Here is a 20,665-nt window from a genome sequence, read left to right on the forward strand (position 1 = left end):
ACAAACGAACAAACGCAGCATGTGGCCAACCTCTTAACATTCAGATCTCTGAATGGATGAACAAGCAGGGAGATCACATCAGCAAAAATACACGATCCAATCAGATAAATATATCCCGTCAAGACCATTTTAACCGGGCAAAGTGCCCCAACAGTCCAAGTCATTCTTTGTCTACCATACCGACACCAGGCTCATCATGTCCAGAAGGTTAGCCCTCAGGTGGTTTTTGACCATCAGACACAACTTTGCCGAACATGATCAAATGTTCGACGACATTTGGCGGATTTGGGAAGGTCGATTTATCCGAATTTGGTTGTCGATTTTATCTGTTATTAGCTGATGTGCGTTTTTTTCTCTGGCTTCGCCTCTTTACTTCATTTCCGAGCCGGAGAGAAGGTAGGAGAGGAACCGATCCCAGACGTGCAGCCATTTGAACGCTGCTCGCTGCCATCTTGTAGTTACACGATATATTGCAATCAAACCATTGCACACAAAGCAAAGTCACAGTGCGTGTAATGCACTCCATTTCGCTCGGTCCAGCCCCGGAATGAGTCCGCACACCGCCGATGACGGGTGGCCGTGCTGCAGGTCAAGTCTCCCGGGTGCGGCCGTGTGTGCCTTATCAGTGTGTCTACCCTCCACCGGCTCTCGCCACTACAGGCGGACCAACAAGCTGATAAGGCCAAATGTCAGCGGAAATGAAATTAAGGACACGCGAACCGATGAATAACATAAGTGAATACATGAATGCCAATCAAGGGGGAGAGAGGAGTGAGGTAAGAAGAGAGTGAGTAGTGTTGAGTCAACGTGGAACGTTTGACTGATGGCGACGCCGTTAAAAAAAAAACAAGGTGGATGTTAATGGATGTGACAAGTGGACAATCACAAGCATCTATCGTTCATCAAGTTAACCCTGTATGTCGATTATTAAATAGGGGTGTTTGACATAAAACTGACCCTCACTACCCACCTGAAACATTTGCATTCAAAAGAAATAAAATAAAAGACATCGGCTTCTGTTCGTCTGGCTTTGTTCTTTTTTTTTTCTCTCTCTCTCTGGCTAAAGTGAAAAAGCCTTCCCTCTAACATCACCTTCCGTGCACTACAATGAACAATTCATTGTAAGAACAAACTTTTCCTTTCGCGAACTTTAAACTACCATTTTAATTAGTTTCCTGTTTGTAGTTTGTCTTCTTCTTAATGCCGACATGATGTAAGCAAACTGTCATTGTCTTCTCCTTTTTCTTCTTTCCTCCTTTTGTAACGGTTCCGTAAACGCACAAACGAGGGTCACGCATGTTCAAATGCACTTGTAACTGTTTTTACAAAGTTTTGTTTCAGCAGGAATCGACCTCTGGGCCTTACTGTTCCTGACATACCAATCTAAAGTACTACGAGCATATTCTACTGACAGACAGATTTCAGACTCAGTTCCAGGAATTTCTGCACGTGCGTCGGTTATGTCTTTAAAAAAAAATTCATAAGAACATTTATCTCTGTACTACTGTCGCAGACTTGCACGCGTGGGTCGGTTACCTGTAAAGGTCATGAACACAACAGACTGTAACCGCTCGCCATGCCCGACAGGCCGGCAGAAACGTGATCCAACGATTACCTGCTATTTATGGATTTTTTTTTTTTCAAGCCAGTGGTTTGAGTCTGGGACTCTTTCGATGCCGGAGCCTCGCGAAACAACCAGTTGCCAGACCACGTGAGCACTGCTCGCTTCACGTTTCCCACTCAAACTTTCTGTCCGCCCTAGGAATGCAATGGATTTGTTTTACGATATGTTCGTCAAGCTAATAAAAGGTAAAGGTCAAGAAAGTCCCGTGAGGTGTTGAGATCTCACATTTCTCAGAGAGTATTGTGTGTGTGAGAGAGAGAGTACCCACTTCATAGCTGGATCAAAAGGTGTAAAGATCCCAACACCACACGGGAATCGAACCGTCCAGTCAGCGCGCCATCAGGTTTGAAGCCGATGCTCTCACCACTGAACCATCCACTTTCCCTTTTCATGCGATGCTCCTTTCTGAATACTCTGATTTTAAAAAAAAATTATTTTCAGCCTATTGCTTCAGAAAAAGTTATTACCCATTTAAAAATATTATTTAAATGAGAAAGGAAGTGGAATAGATTGACTGTGTAAACCAGTCTTCATAGGGTTTGCTTTTGTGTTGCACAGTTTCCCAGAAAATTTGTCTCCGACAGACTTTCTCAGGTGAAAATGAAGTAAGGAAGGCCAGCTAAAAATAGAACAGGACACGAGGACAGACATCTGCCGACGATTCTGCTCGGTCTGGCGAGTGTTTGTTTGCTCTCCTCTTTTTGCTGCCATTTACACAGAGCTCGAGCGCGCGCGACTGATGACGCCCCAAATCAACTAGGAACTGAAGCCACGTGACCCTCAGCATCACAACAACCAGGAACATCACTCGCGAGGGCTGTAATATTTGCCGACTAACCGCCTCTGACGTTACATGAACGTCCTTCCGGCTTGCAATGTATCAACAAAGCAGCTTTTTTTTTTCTTTTTTGCTGGAACTTTCTTTCTTCATCCAGCATGATAAATAAATTCTTGAAATGTTTTCGAAATTGGGACAGCGCCGCTAGCGAAGACAGCGACACAGGTAAGTATACAAGAGAGTATGTAAATGTCACAGATCGATTGGCTTGACCTTTGAGGTTAAAGAGAGAGAGAGTGAATCGTGTCAACATCAGGACGCTGAAGAAGTTGATTTGCTTATGGCAATGGGACAACAGGAGAGCTTTGTCCTCTCCACGAAACAGCAGATGCAACAGAAAAAGTGAAGAGGTTGTGGTGGTTGTCCCAGTGAGTACCTGGGCCGATACTGTCCTAGTCCTTGGATGATTGTTTTAAGAGGTGCTTCACGCAGGAAACAACGATTATTAAAAGACATTCCCTGATATTAAAGATCTATGAACATTCAAGTGGTTGGTTTGCTGATTGATTGATTGACCGATTGCTTTCACTTTTAAAGGCTGTGACCTTTCTCCTATTAACCCCTTGCACAAAAGTATGAGGGAGATGGACTAGAGAGGGGAAGACAGAAATTATTGCCTTACCTCCCTTTCTCAGACTTTCTATAGCCAAACCACGATTCGTTTTTTTCCCTCGTACTAAACGTTTAGGATTCGCGGTCTACAAAAATAAAATAAAACCAGTGCGAGGCGATGGTCTTGACTAGCAGGGTATCGAGACTAAAGCCGAAGATGAAAAGGTCTGTGGGAACGTGAGCCCCTCGTGCCAGCTGGGTCCTGGCAGTGACTCACAGAATCAACAGTGATGAGTCGCCATCAGCAGCAGCAGCAGCAGCAGCAGAGCCTGCGACACGGCAAGCTGCCCCCACATCCACCCACCCCACCCACACACACACATCCCTTCACACGCCCCTTCCCCACTAACCCTTTCGCTCGCCAAGGCTCGAGAGGGCCTGACCCCCAACCCCCGACCACCACCCACCCCACGCGTCCTGCTGCACAGCAAGGCACGGGACTGCTGCAAGCGTTGTTCTACTTCTTCTCCGAAGGCCGCGGCACCTTCTTTCAATGCCGACCTTACTGGCACACTCCCGACGACTCCTGCAGTTGGAGGAAGGGGGAGATATGGAGGCGGGAGGAGAAAGGGTCAGGCGGAGTCTCCTGAACTTGTCCCTCGCTCCTTCGTGCAAGCAGCCTCGTTCCGAGCTTCATCTGGAAGCCGGCGGCTTCCTTATGAGACAGGATGCTGGCATGAAGTAATTAGTTAATTAGTCCCTGGCGCTATAGATCATGTGAAGCCGGCTGTTTCGCCAAATGAAGTACCATTTTTGTCCACACTCAACGGCCTACCAAAAATTAGAAAAAAATTAAAGGAAGAAAAAGACGGAGCGAGACCGAGTCCACGAGGCAGGCAGACCTGAATGCATACTGCAGGAATGTCCACAAGCCTCCGAGTCTGTCTTTGAGCACGCAATGATGGTCTGGCCGAGGTCGGCTGTTTATCACCCTCCATAGCGATCTCCGTGCCATTGTCTTCTTTTGTGCCGGCCTTTCTTGGTTCATATCCAGCCTTCAGATTACTTTCTTTGACGCAGCAAAACTTTTTTCCCCCCTCGTATATATCTTTTTGCTGCTGCCTCTTCTTTTCTTTTTTTTTCAATCGCACTTTTGAGTGAGAGAACGAGAGAAGAGGAGGGAGAAGAATTCACTGACATGATGAACAAGAGGAGATTTAATCTCGGGATTCAAGCACATCATACTTGCCGCAGCCTGCTTTTCATTCGTTGCTGAGTTTGTGCAACACAATGTGTAATCAAACAGCATGGCTGCTACATGCTCGGCTCTTCTTTCACTCAGGAACCACTATCGCTGCGGATGATTTGCATTCCATTTACTTGTCTTCCCTTTCCTATTTGGGGAAACACACGGAAGAGAGAAGGAGAGAGAGAATATGATAAAAATGAAAAGCAGAGAATGTCACCAATAAACTCTGATATTTCAGATGAGATGATTTAAGCACAGCTTCTATCAGAACAGTACAAGGCACAGGAGTACAAGAAATAATATCGGAGTCTTTTAATCACTGATGCGGGCAGCTGTTGCACAGCACATGGTATGCCCGATGGAGCTGTACACCACCTCCGCTGTCTAAATCGTAGAAGAAAAAAAAAGGTTGATCATTGGACGTATCCAGAGTCCCTCTGTGTGCTCATTGTCAACAGTATAAAGATAAAAAAATAAATACAAGAGATACCGCTATTTTAACATCTGCTTTATTTCACTGCATCGACCGGTGAGAGGCACAGGCTCGAATAGGTGAGTGCAAAGGGCATCAACGAAAGGGTTAAAGGAAGACAAGGTTTCCACAAGCCCTGGAGGGGTAGATACAAAGCAAGAGTAAAAGTTGCCCTGGGGCAACACGGGAAACTCAAGGACAAATGTTTTATTTTAAAATTATAAAGCGGTGGCAAAGATGTTTTGGGATGAAGAAACAGGAAGTGATGTCCACGGAGATCTGGAAACCGAGTTATAACTTCAGAAAAGTTTCCTTAAAGTTCATCTATGCCCCAGCTGCCGTGACCTGATTCACAAAGAGACTTGTCCACAGAAAAACGTGTCGCACACTTCGGGCGATTAAACTCCGAGGGCGACCTCTCCTTCCCAACACCTACACCATCTCAACCACCTCGCCACCACCCGAAGTCAAGGACGCAGGACGACCACCCGCTTGACACGTGCGAAGGCGCACGGCGGTGTGCAGCGAAAATATTTATGATGCGGTGCCGCTCGTGTCTCAACGAACCACACCCAGGCACGACGCGCAGCACAGCAGCAATTGTGTGTGACATTTTCAAAGGCTCCGGTTGCGCATCTTTTCGAAGGGAGGCTTTCTCCTTGTAGGACAAACAACAGTATTGACTATCTCGCCACCCAAGCATACCACCTACCCCACCACCCCTACACACGCACGCACACACCTTCCCAACGTGCGACGTGCGACGGTGCTGTGCGTCAAAGCCAGACTGGGTCATTATCCCCGAGCCGCGCTTTGTCTGTCAGGCAAGAACACATGCCAACCGCCGGAACTTGGCAATTCTGCCTTCACTTACCCAAATCTCCCCACCCGTAAAGGCTGATAGAGCCACAAGGCAAGGATCGATGCTGGTGATGTTTGACATTATCCTCTATTTGATGTTACGTAGATCGTCGTTGCAATTACCATGTGGAGCTAGTCTATGTTGACAATAACTACATGGCGGGGGTTCAGTTTTGTACTTTCTTTTATCTGTCCAAACAGACAGCCGCAGATCAACATCCTGGTTAGGTTTAGTCCTTTTTCTTACCTGATGTACCCGAAGCAACTAACGAATCTCTTCAAGCGACTGCTGGCTGCGGTCTTCCTGCTTTAGACGTGTCTACCCGTACCGAAGTTCCACCCACTTTCCCCCAACAACCCGACAGCAACAACCTTCCAGATTGGGCACCCCTAACCCCTCCTTGTCTTCGTCCCCTCGATCAGAGCGTGACTGGAGTTGCTGCACAGTATCCGCCTTTGTATCACCGAGAAAAAAAAAAAACATTCAAACGAAACTTAGACAAATCAAGTGAGACAAAGCGTGAAGAAAGAAATGTCACGAACTACCAGATGTTTCATTCCGAGCCGTCGCTTTCTGTCCCATGCTAGGACCGACAACATATCATGGAGACAGGCAGAACAACGGGTAGTGACTCGTGTGAGCCGATGTTCACACCTCGACCAGACACAAACATCGTCGATAACAGAGGGCAGGCACTTATCTCTTAGTCTGGCGAGGGAGGAGGGTAATTACTTCAGAGGCTGTCACTTAACTTTTGCCCAACATTATTCGTCAAAAACACTGAGATACTTCTCGCCCGTTAAATAGCGGGGACAGCACATATCGAGTTCACGGCATTCTGACCTCCGAACCCGTGAACCATGCAACAGTAGCTCCAGATACGAATACTCTTACGAATTCTGCACGCTGCTTTAATCTCTCTTCTCGTTATCAACGTCCTACATGTCATCAATGAAAGAGATAAGTAGGTGCACCCAAAAGTAAAGTTTCTCTTTCAAACACCCTGACAGTTCCTCGTCTCTCTCACACTCACGCGCGCGCGTGCCGACGCCGCAGGACATTCGTGATGGACGCAAAGCTCTGGCACCAGGACTTCATCAGGAAATGGCGCTTTCATGCGTACTCGTGTAACATTTATACGACCGGTGACAAACACGTGTCAAGCTAACATCTCATTAAAGTTCTGAAGTGATGAGGTCAATGGAAAGTTATCTCTGTGAAAGAGGGAAAGGGGAGAAGTATAAATACAATACAGTGCCCACGACTAAGTCCAATGATGCTTCCTTTTAATGAGACATCGTGAGATTAACGATGGGAATTGAGATTAAACTTGACTCTACCCATAGCTTTGCACCTGACTACTAAGCCCAGTCCTGCCGGAGATATAAAAGATATGCTGTCTCATTTCTCTTTTACCTTCTAAATTTTATGGCTGTCCTTCTCTCTCGTGTGATGCAGTGTATGCGGAGGTCCGTGCACGCTACCCGGTGTTAAAAGTTGTATAGACAGTAGAGTGGAAGACCTCTGCTTCCGAGACCGGAAGGGGTAGAGGACAAAACTTGTGATCCAGTTTTCGGAGCTATGTGAACCCGACTGCTGCCCATGAAGCTATCCTGACTGAACATCTACCAACATGTGAACACAGCTCCCTGAAGCCCCACTGACCACCCCATGAACCTTTTTCACGGGGGACGCCAGCAGGGTCCGAACATTCGGGAGCGCATCGTCTGAGTAAGAGGACCCACTACTTTTTAATGTCCTTTTTTTTTCTTCCCGCTACACGTGCGGTTGAGAACCTGCGTACCTACATCCCTGTTACAGTCAACAGCTGGCAAACTGTTGCGAGTACGTGTGAGGAGGGTTCCGGGTGGGAGGGAGGAGAGACAGCCGTGCGCTGGGTGGCCGTGGGGCTATCGTCATCATTCTCACCTGATCGGAACTACCTTGAGGCCGGAAACCCGATCTACCCGAGTTCGCCAAGCTGCTTCAAGTTGACTTGGGGTGTGGTAGGGGTGGGTGGGAGCGTACTGCAGGCAATCTCCCACCCCTCCCGTCCCGCTGACCGAACGATCAGGCGCTACCAATCCCCACCTCCCCTTTCTACCCACCCACCCTAACCCCAACGACAGAGTAGCGGCAAGTTTTTAATTACAGCCCCTAAGCTGCACGGCAAGGCCTCCCCGCGACCGGCGCTACAGCACGGCGGCGACACCCCAGTCGCAGCATTAGTCGTCGCGTGCGTCAGCCTTGAAGCGACGCGTCTCGGGTACTGCAGCTGCATGGAGATCGACACACTGTGCTGTGTGCAGGGCCGTGCCGCCATCAAGCCGACCACCCGACGCATGTCAGGCGCCTAGGGTCGCAGCCCCTACACCCGTTTAAAAGGAGAAAAAAAAAACACATCATGGTGTCACTTTGCTTCCATTTGCACCATCCCCCGCTTACTACTACTACCAACAACAAAAGACATTTTTCTAAAAAAATTTGTGACACAATCTTATGTGTGTATTTAATATATTAAACTTTTATGATATAAACTCTCATGTAGCTCCACCAACCTTTGAAAATGTTCGAAAAAGTTATTATAAAAAATCTTTATGTACATATACACACACATATTTCTTAGATAATAATATGTTGTTGAATGCGGTAGATAAATCCCCAAGAATACTATTTTATATTGTTTTTCTTTTAAACTACTAAAAAATGAAAAATAAATTTAATCAACTGGACACATCTAAATCCACTGTCATATAAACTACCATCATAATAAGAAGCTATTTAAGCTTTCTGACTGAAGAGTACGCAAAAAAATTAGCGATAATCAGGGGTTTTTTTCTGGGGTTTTTTTTTTGTGAAGGGGAGGGGTTAGAAAGCGACCTCGAACATCTCAAAGATTTATCGCGTATCCAAGCAAACTGCCCTCTTTTCAACCCCGTCGCGCTCTCAATTAACCCAGCGACGCCTGATTGGCACCCCGGGTAAGCAGCGCCCCCAGGTGGACATATCGACCGTTACCTGTTGCACCGTTGTCTCACAATGACGTCATGAGGCGGCAGAGGCCACCTTCTGAGGGCAACAATTACACCTTGTAAACAAAAGCAGTCTCCTCCACTGGCCGCTCAACATCAAGCCTAAATCTTTCCGTGTTCAACAAATAAAGAAAGAAAAAACATCAAGTAAACCCGACAGAGATTTATTTACAGGCAGACGTGTAGGCCAAGAGACAGAGACACCGAGATAATGAGAGACTGATAAAAGAAAAAACGCAGACAGAAAAAGCGAAAAACCAGCGAGAAACTTCTAGCTAGAGGGACAGAAAACAAAGATAAGAACAGATGTAAAGACAGAAAATAAAAGGAGTGGGAGGTAGAGTGGGCACGAAGAGCGAGTACAATACTACTGGAAGACGAGAGGTGAGGTACACGAGGACACGTACAACGACAGGAGACGAAAGTCAGTCCGCTTCCACACGCTTACCGCGCCCTCGGCATCGCTCTCTCCCCGTTTACAGTGACACAACGAAACGACAGAATCGATGACAACAGCAATTATTCACTTCAGATTAAGGACGATTTTTTTTCTTTCCCCCATCGTAACAATTTCTCAGCTTCAACATCAGTAAAGTCAGCCAACGAACGTTTTAAGGGTTACCCTTTGTCAGGCGTTCACAGGTCATAGGCTCGGGCATTTTGGATGATGGAGGTGGGTGGAGGAGAGAGTTCTTTTACTTCTCCTTGTAATGAAAAAACTATCGATGTTACTGTTTGGTTATCATGTGATATTATTAAAACGCCCGCATTGAAGATGGAGGGGGCTTGTCAGCAATCGTGAAAAGGTAACCTTTAATTAATCATCATGCTCGTCCTAATTTTTTTTTATTTTATATTTTATTGTCTTTTATATCTCCATTTCTTAAAATTCTGAGAAAGCATGAGGGGAGGAGATGTTGGACTTTCGAATTACGACTTTTTCATTGACCATGTCCAGCCGCCCAAATGTACAAACCTTTCTGTTACTAATAGGAGGAAGACGGTCGGAGGCTAAAGGGTTCGACACCTGTGTGGCGCAGGGTATTTCCCTCTGTTCACACACCTGTTGAATGTGTATCTTGCCTTTCAGACGTCTCCGCTCTCACAAAATGGCTGGTATTAAAATAACAAAACATGGATAATCTCGAGATGTGTGTGGGAGAAGCAGGACTTTGTAATCAGTGGTGCGCATCCTGTATCATCACCATTGACATCCTCTAGGATAGACCTGGGCAAAGGCCGGCCCGCCCACTGGCGAAGAGATAGTATATATACCATATATAGCGTATTGGGTAAAACTGAGTTAACTATATTAGTCCGTCCCTCTAAAACCATCCCAATTTCTCATGCGGCCCCTTGGGAAAATTAATTGCCCACCCCTGCTCTAGGAGCATCTTCATGACAAATCACAGACCGTCAGCGGGTGTCAGTCAATGAATATAGTTTTCCTCACAGTCTACGAGAGTATGCATGTTTGTGCGCATGTGGTGTTCTAGAAGTGCTCTCAATGTTCTCGACCAATTAACACAATAGTTTCCAAACTCTCGTTTCCAAGAGAACTCTGGCCTCTGGCGGCGGACCAGCCTGGCATTATTAACGAGCATTCTCCCAGTCGCCGAGTAATTTAAAAAAAAAGGAAACATCTGAACTGCGGAGGAAGTAGGGAAGGAGTTCAACGCCATTGTAAACGAAAACAGGTTCCAGCATTTTTTTTTTTTTTTGAAAGAGGAACAAAAAAACCACCTTGACCTAGATCCAAACTTTGCACGGATTACACAAAAATCTGTTTCAAAAAAAAAAAAAGCTTTCAAAACTAACTCATCTTTCATAATAACCAATCAAAATGCGCTTCGCGTATCCGCCTCCTGACTGCTTTACTATCGATCGAGTTCAACAAAGTGCAGATAACTCAGAGGTCAGTGACGACGGAAGATAATGGAGCGAAGACAATACAAGCTTTGGATAAAGATACTCTTGTTTTGATGTTTATTACATCAATGGCACAGATGAAAATCACAATGATTTCGACTTCTTCCCTTTGCTTTTTCCTTATCATCATCATCATCATCTGTATATTGTTTAAGCCTAGAATTCGGTCTTCAAGTTGGAAGGCATGTAGTAGAAGCACGTCAAATGCGTCCTCTGTGACAAGCTCTTTATATAAGTAGTAACTGTCCACAAAGGCAAAGCCTGCAGATAAAAGTTGAGAGAAGTGCGAAACAACTCAGCAGGCATTCAAACCCTCCACAGCTGACATGCAGAGTGCACAGTGGCGCTGGTCCGTGGCCCCACAGACACAACAGCATCCCCACTAGCAGCAGAGGCTGGCCGCCAGTCACGTGACTGTGAACATCCGGAACAGCGTTCCCCCGGCACGCTCCACTCGGCCAATAATCAGCGACGCGGTTGGCTGACTGGAAACAAAGCCACCTTCCTGCACGCTTGGCTGCACCTAGGCTCTTGTCTTGTGTGCCGTGCAAAGACTGCACGGCGCATGCGCGCCTGCGGTGCCAGCTCTCCGCCTGCTACTCTCCCTCAGCTTTTGTTTGTGAGTAGAAGGAGAGAGGCCCCCAAGATCGCCATCAACCGTAAACAAACACGGAGGGCAGAACATGTCTCTCCCCTTTACAAGAACAAAACTCGCTCTGACACCAGGTTTTATTTACCGGCATTCGCAACGATACCGACAACAGCAATCTGTGAAACTGTAGCCTTAAAACTGTTGTCTTCAAAACGTTGAATTCTCTCTCTACTTCACACACACAACCGTACTAATATCACGTAAACATCTAGTATATAGCAATTATTTCATCAGTGTCCGCATGCGGGTAGGCATGCTCACAGACAGACGAGAAGATAATGATGGGTGTCAATGATAAGTGCAAGATATGTGGAGGAGATTCCATGAGAAAGAATCCATGAGAATATTACCAAGTGAATGACGTGGCAAGCCTAGGAACAAGTTCAGACATTGCGATGGTGTTCGAGGGATAGTTAGGAATTTCTTGGTTGTATTCAGGAATGTGAAAGATGTCAAATTTGCTGATTGACCATAATATAAAGTAAGAACAGCCTGACAGACGAGAGAGAAAAAGCAGAGAGACAGAAGGGTGGAGGGGAGTGATAAACACCGGTTTGTTGCTATTTTACGATGATTGCTGCAGTTACCGCTTGTTTTAGTCTCGTGTTAAATAAACTGTCGGATTCTTTTTTATAACCACTGTCGCCGCCTTGATGAATGAAAGAATTAGGAAAAAATTGGAATTACGGCTCCTTCTCTCTCTCTCGGTTAGCCTGTCCTCATCTCTCAGGAGAAGCGCCTGACAAATCTCATCTCAATATTAAAAGTATGTAATACTCACGTCTTGAGTAGTTCGTTAAAAAAAAAATTCAAAGTATAATAAAACTTCAACATCTTTTACCACCTGGACAGAAGGTATGGGTCTACTCCCAAAGATAATACCAGGTAGATGATAAGAGAATATCACCCTACAAGGAAGAATAGTGTAGCAGACAGAGTGTGAATATGTCACGTGAACTAACTGACCACAATATAAAGTAAGAACACTGTGACAGACAGACCGGAGTGAGAAGGAGGAGAGACAGAGGGAATGGCCGGTGACTGGAGCTCAGGTTAGTTGCTATTTTACGTTGACTGTGGTAGTTAGGTTTATTTTAGTCTCGTGATAAATAAATTGATGGATTGGTTTTTATAACCACTGTCGCCGCCTTGTTAATGAATGAAGTTAGAAAATTGAATTACGGCTCGGCTTCTCTCCCTCCCCTCTATCGATCTCTCTCTCTCTTCTCATTCTCCTTCTTTTTCATGCGCTTTCTCCTCTATCCCATCCTCCCGCTTTTTTTTTTTTTCTCCCAAGTAACGGTGACACGAGGCCCGAAGCGCCTGAAATGTATGATCTGGTGAAGATGTAGACCTTTATAAAACACCTATTACTACCCCGGTATGAGTCTATCAAATTACATCGATTTCATTTTCTAAACCATGTAGGAATGCTGCCCCGCCCCATAGTCTCACACGGTGTTCCAATAAACTTCAACAATGAACATTTTCCTTCGAAATTTAGTGCTCATTCTAAACACTGGCACACACTTTGATACAGTAAACACTTGCATCGTAAACTTTCGTTTTGAAATTTATGTAAAGTATATACCACATACACTTATGTGCACCTAAATGATTGCATCTAGAAGTTTCTCTTTAGGGTTCAATGCGTCTCTAAAAGTGTGTTTCAACCCAAACCACTGCAGTTTTTTACACGACTGTCTCAAGGGAATCAAACCACAGGAGGAGGAACTGTATGGACTGGTGGTGTGTCTCCTCTACGTCCTCCTCAGTCCGAGGAAACACATTTTCGTTCCCTGATGAGCGACAGAGGCGACGCCTGGTGGATAAGAAGTGCGGAGAGGGAGGTGAGGTGAAGAGAGAACAACATCTGCGAGGACCTGATCGATGCCTCGACAGTTTGAAGTGCAGTCCCTGCGCCCTTAATCCGTCACACACATCTGGCCACCAAAGGCTCAGAGCACGGGAGGAGCGAGGGCAATCATCCCCTACCTCCCTCTGTTACCACCATCCCCACCATCATCCACACTCCTAAACAACGTGAAAATTGCACAACCAGCTAAGTTCGATCTCAAGTTCGACACACACATACACAGCTGTCGCCATGCTCCAACCCAAAGCTGTCTAGAACTGCACTGCAATCACCATGGACACAGACCACACTCAAACAGCCTACGAGGGTGTAGATGCATCCATCACCCATCTACCATTTATAAAGTGGATTGTCTGCCATCTGCGGAAGGTGTGTCTACTGATAATCTAACCCTTTTTCTTCCTTCAGAATCCCAAAAGGACAGACATCTCTATTAGGTTCAAAAGTTGTCTCGCCGAGCACGCACCCAAGGACAGACATCTCCAGCAGGTTATGAAGCTGTCAAAGGTCAGGAGGTGTTCACTGTGACCAAGCGCAGCGGCATCACGACTTGTCAGCAGCAGCTGTTGTCCATACACACACTGAACTGTTTTATCGCCCAACGGAACACCAAGTACAAAAGAAAAATAAAAGCCTAGACATCTGTTGGACACTGAAAGTATCTCAACCCCTACTTTTTTTTCTTCACTTTTTGCAATGTAAAATCCTGAGCTTCAAAGCCTTCAACACAATAAGATTAACAGTTCACCTACGGTTACTAGACCATGACAACCTTTTCCTACAGATCGCAGACAAGATGAAAAGGCGCGTGACGGTGTTCAGGTGGACGAGGCGGGGGTGCGGTGGTCTGGGGAGGGAACATAGGAGGTGCAATGGTTAGCTCCTGTGGCAAATCACGAGGTAAAGCCCGTGGTGTATGCGAAGGACCTGCCCATGATGGATACAAGTTGATGTCAATCGCTCTTGTTATTGGGTTGAGGCGAAGTTTACAGACACCAGCAGTGCCAGCCAAGCGAGACTGTCACTTATACTTGCTACACTTCAACACAGGGCCCGAGGCCACAACATCACCACTCTCGTCTCTGAAACCTTGCCTCAGATGCCCTCGATGCCTCAGTCTCATCAGCAGAGCTCTTCTCCAGCTCCGACCTCACCCCATTCATCTATCTCCCTCCCCTACTCCAACACACACACACCTTATCTTTAACACTGTCAGCGCATCGAGGTCTTGCCTGACCGAGTCAGAGGCTGGTTATCATCGCCATCCGTTCGATCTCTTCACACCTCTGCACACATTCTGGCAGTAGGATGGAGTTACATCCCTGTTTACTCTCAACCCGTCCCCGGTCTGGGTGCACTGGCAAGGCGAGGGGAAAGAACTCTCTGGATACACCTGGACCATGCCAGACCACCCACACATTCACACTCATTCACACACACGCAGACAAACTTACAAACTTACATATGCACCATAGCGCGGCATGCACCGAATCACAAACACTCATCTCTCAGCATCTTGACGAGAGTGGAAGACACACCAGCAGCATGTCTGACAACGACGCAACAACCACACCAACTCCGTAGGACGAAGCGGCGCGCTTGGGAGGAGGAGAGAAGTCGGTTGAGGAAAGGTGAGGTATCGACTTGACGCGGTAGTTAAGGCTGCCACGGCATCAAACCTTCCATTTCTTAAGCAAACAATCACGAACCGCTTGTCTTTGTTTCCTGAAAATGCCACACGGAAACTCAAATGACTCACGGCAGAGCCTGAGCAGGGGGGGACTCACACAGTCTCTGGCAGAATAGGGAGGGGAGTCCCAGGGGAATAGTAACGACGATGACGAAGAGTAGGAATCATGCAGGATGCACAAACATAGGAAAGCACGGGATAATAGTGCATCGCGAGGAGACTTACAACGACAGACACACAAACACATCGAGACTACACACACATAGTTCACACCACGCCATGTATCATGAACCACAACCCTGCTCATGTCAAAACAGTGTGATTGCGAGAACATGCGAGTCATTTTTTCTGTTTAAACCGAAGAAAGACAAAAGTTCTCACTTGGAGCTGACCAGCGTCCAGTGGCCGGTGTCGTCGGCGTAGAGGTGGAGGTACTTCCTGTCGTCGCACACGGCGAAGTAGCGTCCATGGCGAGAGAAAGCCGCCGCCAAGGCCTTGTTCCCGCCGGCAAGCGTCGAGCACGAACTGGAAGAAAAAGGCATAAACTGAGGGAAAACAGCCTATGGAGACATCAATAAAATTGACGGGTAAAACGTCATGTTGACTAGACTACCACCATGGCTTCGCTCTATCAATACCAATGCAAATGCAGAGCAATCGGCCACTGTGGGAGCTCCCTTGTGTTGGTTGGATGCAACGTTTCTCCCTAGTCAGTCGATGTGAGAAGAGGATAGAGTCAATAATTTTCCGGAGAAAATATTGATAGCGGGCCTTGCCACCCACCTCCCATCTCCACGGTATGCATCCCCACCTCCCATTCTTTTTCTCACCCACACCCCCGCCCTCGGTCCACCCCGGCTCCATTAGAGCTCCCTTCTTACCCAATGTTTGGAACCTGTAAGGGAAGGAGGGTTCGTGGAAAAAAGACACATTACACAAAGCTATAGATTTATACGTGCAAAAATAATAATAATAATAATTTGGCCGGGCGGTTCTCTCAAGGGGAAGCCGAAGATCCATGAGCGCCGGTCGATGGCGCGCGCTTGGTCGAAGTGAGTTGCTAGGCCGGGATCATGGCCAACTCAGGTCCGTGAAAATTGTCGACTCCGGTCGTTTGTGTCTCTGATGCATGCGCGTGTGTGTGTGTGTGTGTTTGCAACTAAGCATACATAGACATGTGAATGAAAGAGTGTGCTCACATCTACTCCTGAACACACCGTAGCACCTGGTATGGATGGATGGACATCTGGATTACTGGATGAACAAAAAGAAGGGTGGATGGATGGGAAGGTTGGATAAAAAGTCTAGACGGCCATTGAAATGGTAAAATCTTTCAAACTTTTCCCATCAAGTGTTGGTAATAAACTATACCTGAGACTGGTGGCAGGAGACTCCAGGTCTCCACATGAAAGCATCAACAAGAGTACTTGGCACTGGTCAAGGAGATCCTCCCAGCTCAGTGCACCTCGCTCCCACAAACATGTCAAGCAATATCTCCCACACCGCCAAGAAAACGTGTACAAAAAGTTTGAAACTGTGTACATTCATGGATGAGAAATCCAATTCATATACATGTACATCTTGACCACAAATCTGTCAGCTCACACAACAAGCAAGCACTCTGCCGAATTATACAGACCATCACACCCTCCTATACATCACAACAATTAATTGCACTTTCTACCACTGGTGTTGCTCCCTCAGAATTATTTAGATACAGATTTTCAGCAATCCTGGACTGATATTTCGAACTCATGTGTGTGTTAGCAGTCCATAATTTCATCAGACTATATGCTTTTAGTGATCCTGTATGTATACTATACAAGGCTCTATGTTCTGATATTTCAGCCTGCTATGTTCAGGTATCACAAACTCATCATTCAGATGGTGATTTCATTATGTTCTCTCTCACTAAGCCCTTCCCGCTTCATGCCTCCCTTTTATTAGTTCCAATACTTTATTCTTGTGCTGATCTTATTTATTTATTACTGTAGGTGTATTTGTTATTCAAGTATCCGCCTATGTGGAAAATTGTTCTTGAGGGGTGACCACATACTATACGCTCACGATCTTAGTGACACTCCTAAAACATTAATAAAGTTGGGTATTGCCCAGAAGAAAACGTACGACAGATCAATATGACAAGACCGGTATCTATTTAGTTTGTGTGTTTGTGTGTGCGTGTGCTGAATTATCCACTTGCCACCAAACCCTCCCCGCCACCAATGACACCCAGACTTATGTGATAGCTCATTCCAGTTCTACATCCACTGAGTGACCTCACAGGAAGGCGAGGTCAGGTGCTGCAGGTATTCGTTGAAACAAGGACACTACAGAAAGAAAGCGACAGGGGAAAAAACAGGGAAAACGAGGACTGTCGCATAGGTTAAACATTAACCCGTATGCATGTTTTCAGTTTCCTTTAGTTAGACATTTCCCCTGACATTAAAAGTGAAAAAATTGACATTTCCGCCATCTTCAAAAGGTGTGTTCAGGCCGGGAAGCGAACCTCAGTGACATGCCATATCCCGCTTTACCCCTGCACTACCTGGATTCCTGCATCGACTACTGGCTGAAGGAAGACTGCACATGGCCTCCATGTCTGCCCAGTTTCAAGAAATGTTTGACCATTCTGACCGCTGCCATCTGTGACAACGAACTTTGTTCCTTAAAACCACTTAGATGTTTGGTAGTGGAGCATGGCCAGCTGTCTGGTTGTGTTAAAATCATTCCTTTGGTCCTTTGAGGCCGGCTGACAACTCCACCCAGCCGTCACGACCTCACCCGTCGTTCGTCGGGGATTTTTTTAAAAATATTTTAACGACTCCTTGGTCTGGTTCCGTTTCTCTCAACTGACTTTCAGACTCCACGCACGTCCATCCTAAAAATACTCGGCAGCAGCTTATGCCAAGCGGTCGATGCCATGTCCGGTCAGGCGTGAATGTAACTAGCGTGACGGATAGAAGGGAAGGGAGTGATGTTGCACTGCGCATGCCTGACGACAAACAACTGAGTCATTCAAGGGTGAAAGTTCATGCACCTGGATCAAGGTGAGCAGGCGTTACCTCGCGAGGTAAATCCAAGAAGGGAGCCACAACCCATGATATTGTTTATTCTACACGTATCAAATAGATTAAACAGTTCGCGCGAATCTTACAAACGCACCTAAGGAGTTCATTGAAGTGACATTAGACTGAAAGTGAGAAGAACAAAAGACTGAAATAGCCACAAGTTCATCCTCATCCTTTTCCCTTCCTTCGGAGCTCACTCCAGGGGAAGCGGAGAACCGAGAGGCGTCTGGACCCAGAGGTTCGCCGGTTCAATACCCGTGTAGTGCCGCGAATTTCTCTCAGTCGACCCAGCTGTCGAGAATGTGTATCTAACCAGAAAGGGATGTGGAAGGCAAGGCATATGTGAAGGATACGTGAAGCGCCCTCGTGTAAAGCTGGTCCCGAAAAAAAGTGCACTCTGACACCTCACTCCCCAACGACCTCAAAAGGTTAGGGGAAGACCTTTACCTTCACCTTCCTCATCCTAGGAGATTCGAACAAAAGGCAACCTGGTCCCACTGCAACATCAGCGACAAACCGCCCTAAAGGACTGTGGTCCCAAAAGATTATAATGGAGGTGAACAATTCTATCACCTAGCAACGCTGGTGGCATAAGTTTGTAATAATAATAAGACCAAGATAGATCGCACTCTCTGCGCAGACCAGTAATGATGAATGAACATTAGATAACAGACGGTGAGGTACGTATAGACACACTGAACAACATAAAGAGGAGGTACAAGGCCCTCTCAAAAACAAAGCCCACTCGGCAAGAACCTGGCGAGCACAGAAACATAGTTTCCACCCAAGTCTGCAGGTCAAGGAAATTGCTCGGAGTACTTGGCGTCGCTCTGGCAACCAACTGTGACTAGACACCCGTTCACACTTCCATTTACTTTCATTGTTCACACTTATCGGTCGTGACGTAGTCAAGCGTACACAACGCCGTTGAACAACGTGACTGAGATGTGCACGTGACTGCGTTGGAAATAAAGACTGCTGAAGAAGGCGAAAGTCCAGCGTTACAATACAAGTGTTCTCAGCCGGCCAGCATCTCTAGGTGATAAATATAAACAGGAAGTGCATGGCGAACACCTCACAAAGAGCATTGAAAAAAAACTCACAACACCAACGGACTCTGCCCACAATGGCTGTGGACAACCAGTCAACACAACAATACTCCCTGAAGAAACAAACAAACAAAATCAAACCGAAGACGAGGAGATGAAGAACAGGAAAATACGAAAAAGGAAGACAGTGGATGGTGGTAGTGATTGTCGAAAAAATGCGAACAGTTAACGGCAACATCTTTTTTGTTGTCGCTCGTAGCCTTGCACTGAAGACAGAACTTCTGGGTTTGTCTCTCTCTCTCTGGCACGTGTTTCGCCAGCAGCCGAGAAAAAGTCCCCTCATTCATCTTCTCCTGGCATCTTTTCGGCGCACTGCCTATTCATATTTTCTTTTCTTTCTCGCTGTTTTATCAGCGTGTTCAATCCAGCATGGCGACCAATCGTAAATGAAAATCAAACATGTCTGGAAGGACGAGTATCCGTTTGGTTGTCCCTCCTGATCACACCAGATAATTGAGTGGTGATCTGTGCAGCCACTTCATATCCCCCTTTCAACGCTTTATTTCTTAACGCGCCCAGTGCGTGCTGGCACTCGTGTAAACAAGCTGCTTGAGAGGCCACGCGCGCGGACACACTCGCAAACCCACGCGCACATACTCCCGCACGCGCACGTCGGATGGGGAAGGAGATGAGGAAAACAAGAGAAAACGAAAGACAAGAAGCGGGCTACGGGGGTGGGGATAGGACGTTTCATTATCTCCATGAGTAGTACCAATAGTATTGGCATTTTACTTTTTACTTTTAAAGAAACAGTAAGGAAGGATAATGGATGTACCGATTTCATCAGACATGACAGAGACAAAAGGTAAGGAAGGTACCGACCTGACAGGGAGGGAAAGGAATGGGAAATAAGGGAAGTCTACTAGTCACGTGATTAATGCCTTCCGACTGTGAAGCAGACGGTTCGAGTCTGTCCACCAGGTACGTGATGAGTGGGGAGGAGGCTGATTTACCTGGAAACGTAAGAGGGCGAAAGGTACGGCCCCGTTACCCCTTTAAAAAAAATACACCTAGAAAAGGGAAATGAATCTGACAAACATCCCTAAATATAACAATAAGCTTGACTGAGGTGATGAAAGATTGCAAGTAAATAAGTATGGCCGTCGGTATCGCGTAAAGGTACATGCCTGCATGCTCGATATCTTGGATCACAGACCGGCCTGCATCCACTGCTTCCATCCCCACCAACCCGTCGGCTACATCTTCCAGCACAGAGCCCGCCATATCTTGCCCACCCGACGATCCTTCGCCTAACTGCACAAATACCCAGCGGCAATAACGTCAGTCAGATCCTCTGATCGTCCACATTCATCCGCCAGCAAACAGCTAAGAACTGTCGAGGCAGAATGGTGAAATTAAGCCAGAGAACATAAAATAGGGATGTCTAAAAGAGATTCTACTATTAAGATTGTACAATTTCTGATGGACGGGCTTCGCCTTCTCAATCGCTGTTGTTAATCTCTCTCTTTCTCTCTCTCTCTCTCACATTTTCTCTCTCACTGTGGGCTTGCATTCTACTGCGGTCTTTTAGTCGAGAAATAAGAAAGAAGAAAAGACCAGTGACCGGTGTTACACTGACTGCGTGAAGACCGTACCAACTGTACCAGAGCTGCCAGCACGGACTTCTCCCACAATCTGCAACGACCCCGTCATCTTTGACCATTACAGTAATCTACCCATCATCCTTCCTTTCTGGCGAATAGGTTGGC

At 46.5% G+C, this 20,665-nt stretch overlaps 1 protein-coding gene across 1 annotated transcript in view; it reads right to left on the bottom strand.

Annotated features, from left to right (window-relative positions):
- The window catches only part of LOC112558973 (tRNA (guanine-N(7)-)-methyltransferase non-catalytic subunit wdr4-like), an 85,980-nt gene that overhangs the window by 45,300 nt on the left and 20,015 nt on the right, over nucleotides 1–20,665 (bottom strand). Inside the window, exon 4 of the mRNA XM_025229753.1 lies at nucleotides 15,158–15,301. Coding sequence (XP_025085538.1) covers nucleotides 15,158–15,301 — 144 coding nt within the window. The remainder of the gene's footprint in view (nucleotides 1–15,157; nucleotides 15,302–20,665) is intronic.

Source organism: Pomacea canaliculata, linkage group LG3 (assembly GCF_003073045.1).
Source record: "Pomacea canaliculata isolate SZHN2017 linkage group LG3, ASM307304v1, whole genome shotgun sequence".
In the NCBI taxonomy this organism is placed as follows: Eukaryota; Metazoa; Mollusca; class Gastropoda; order Architaenioglossa; family Ampullariidae; genus Pomacea; species Pomacea canaliculata.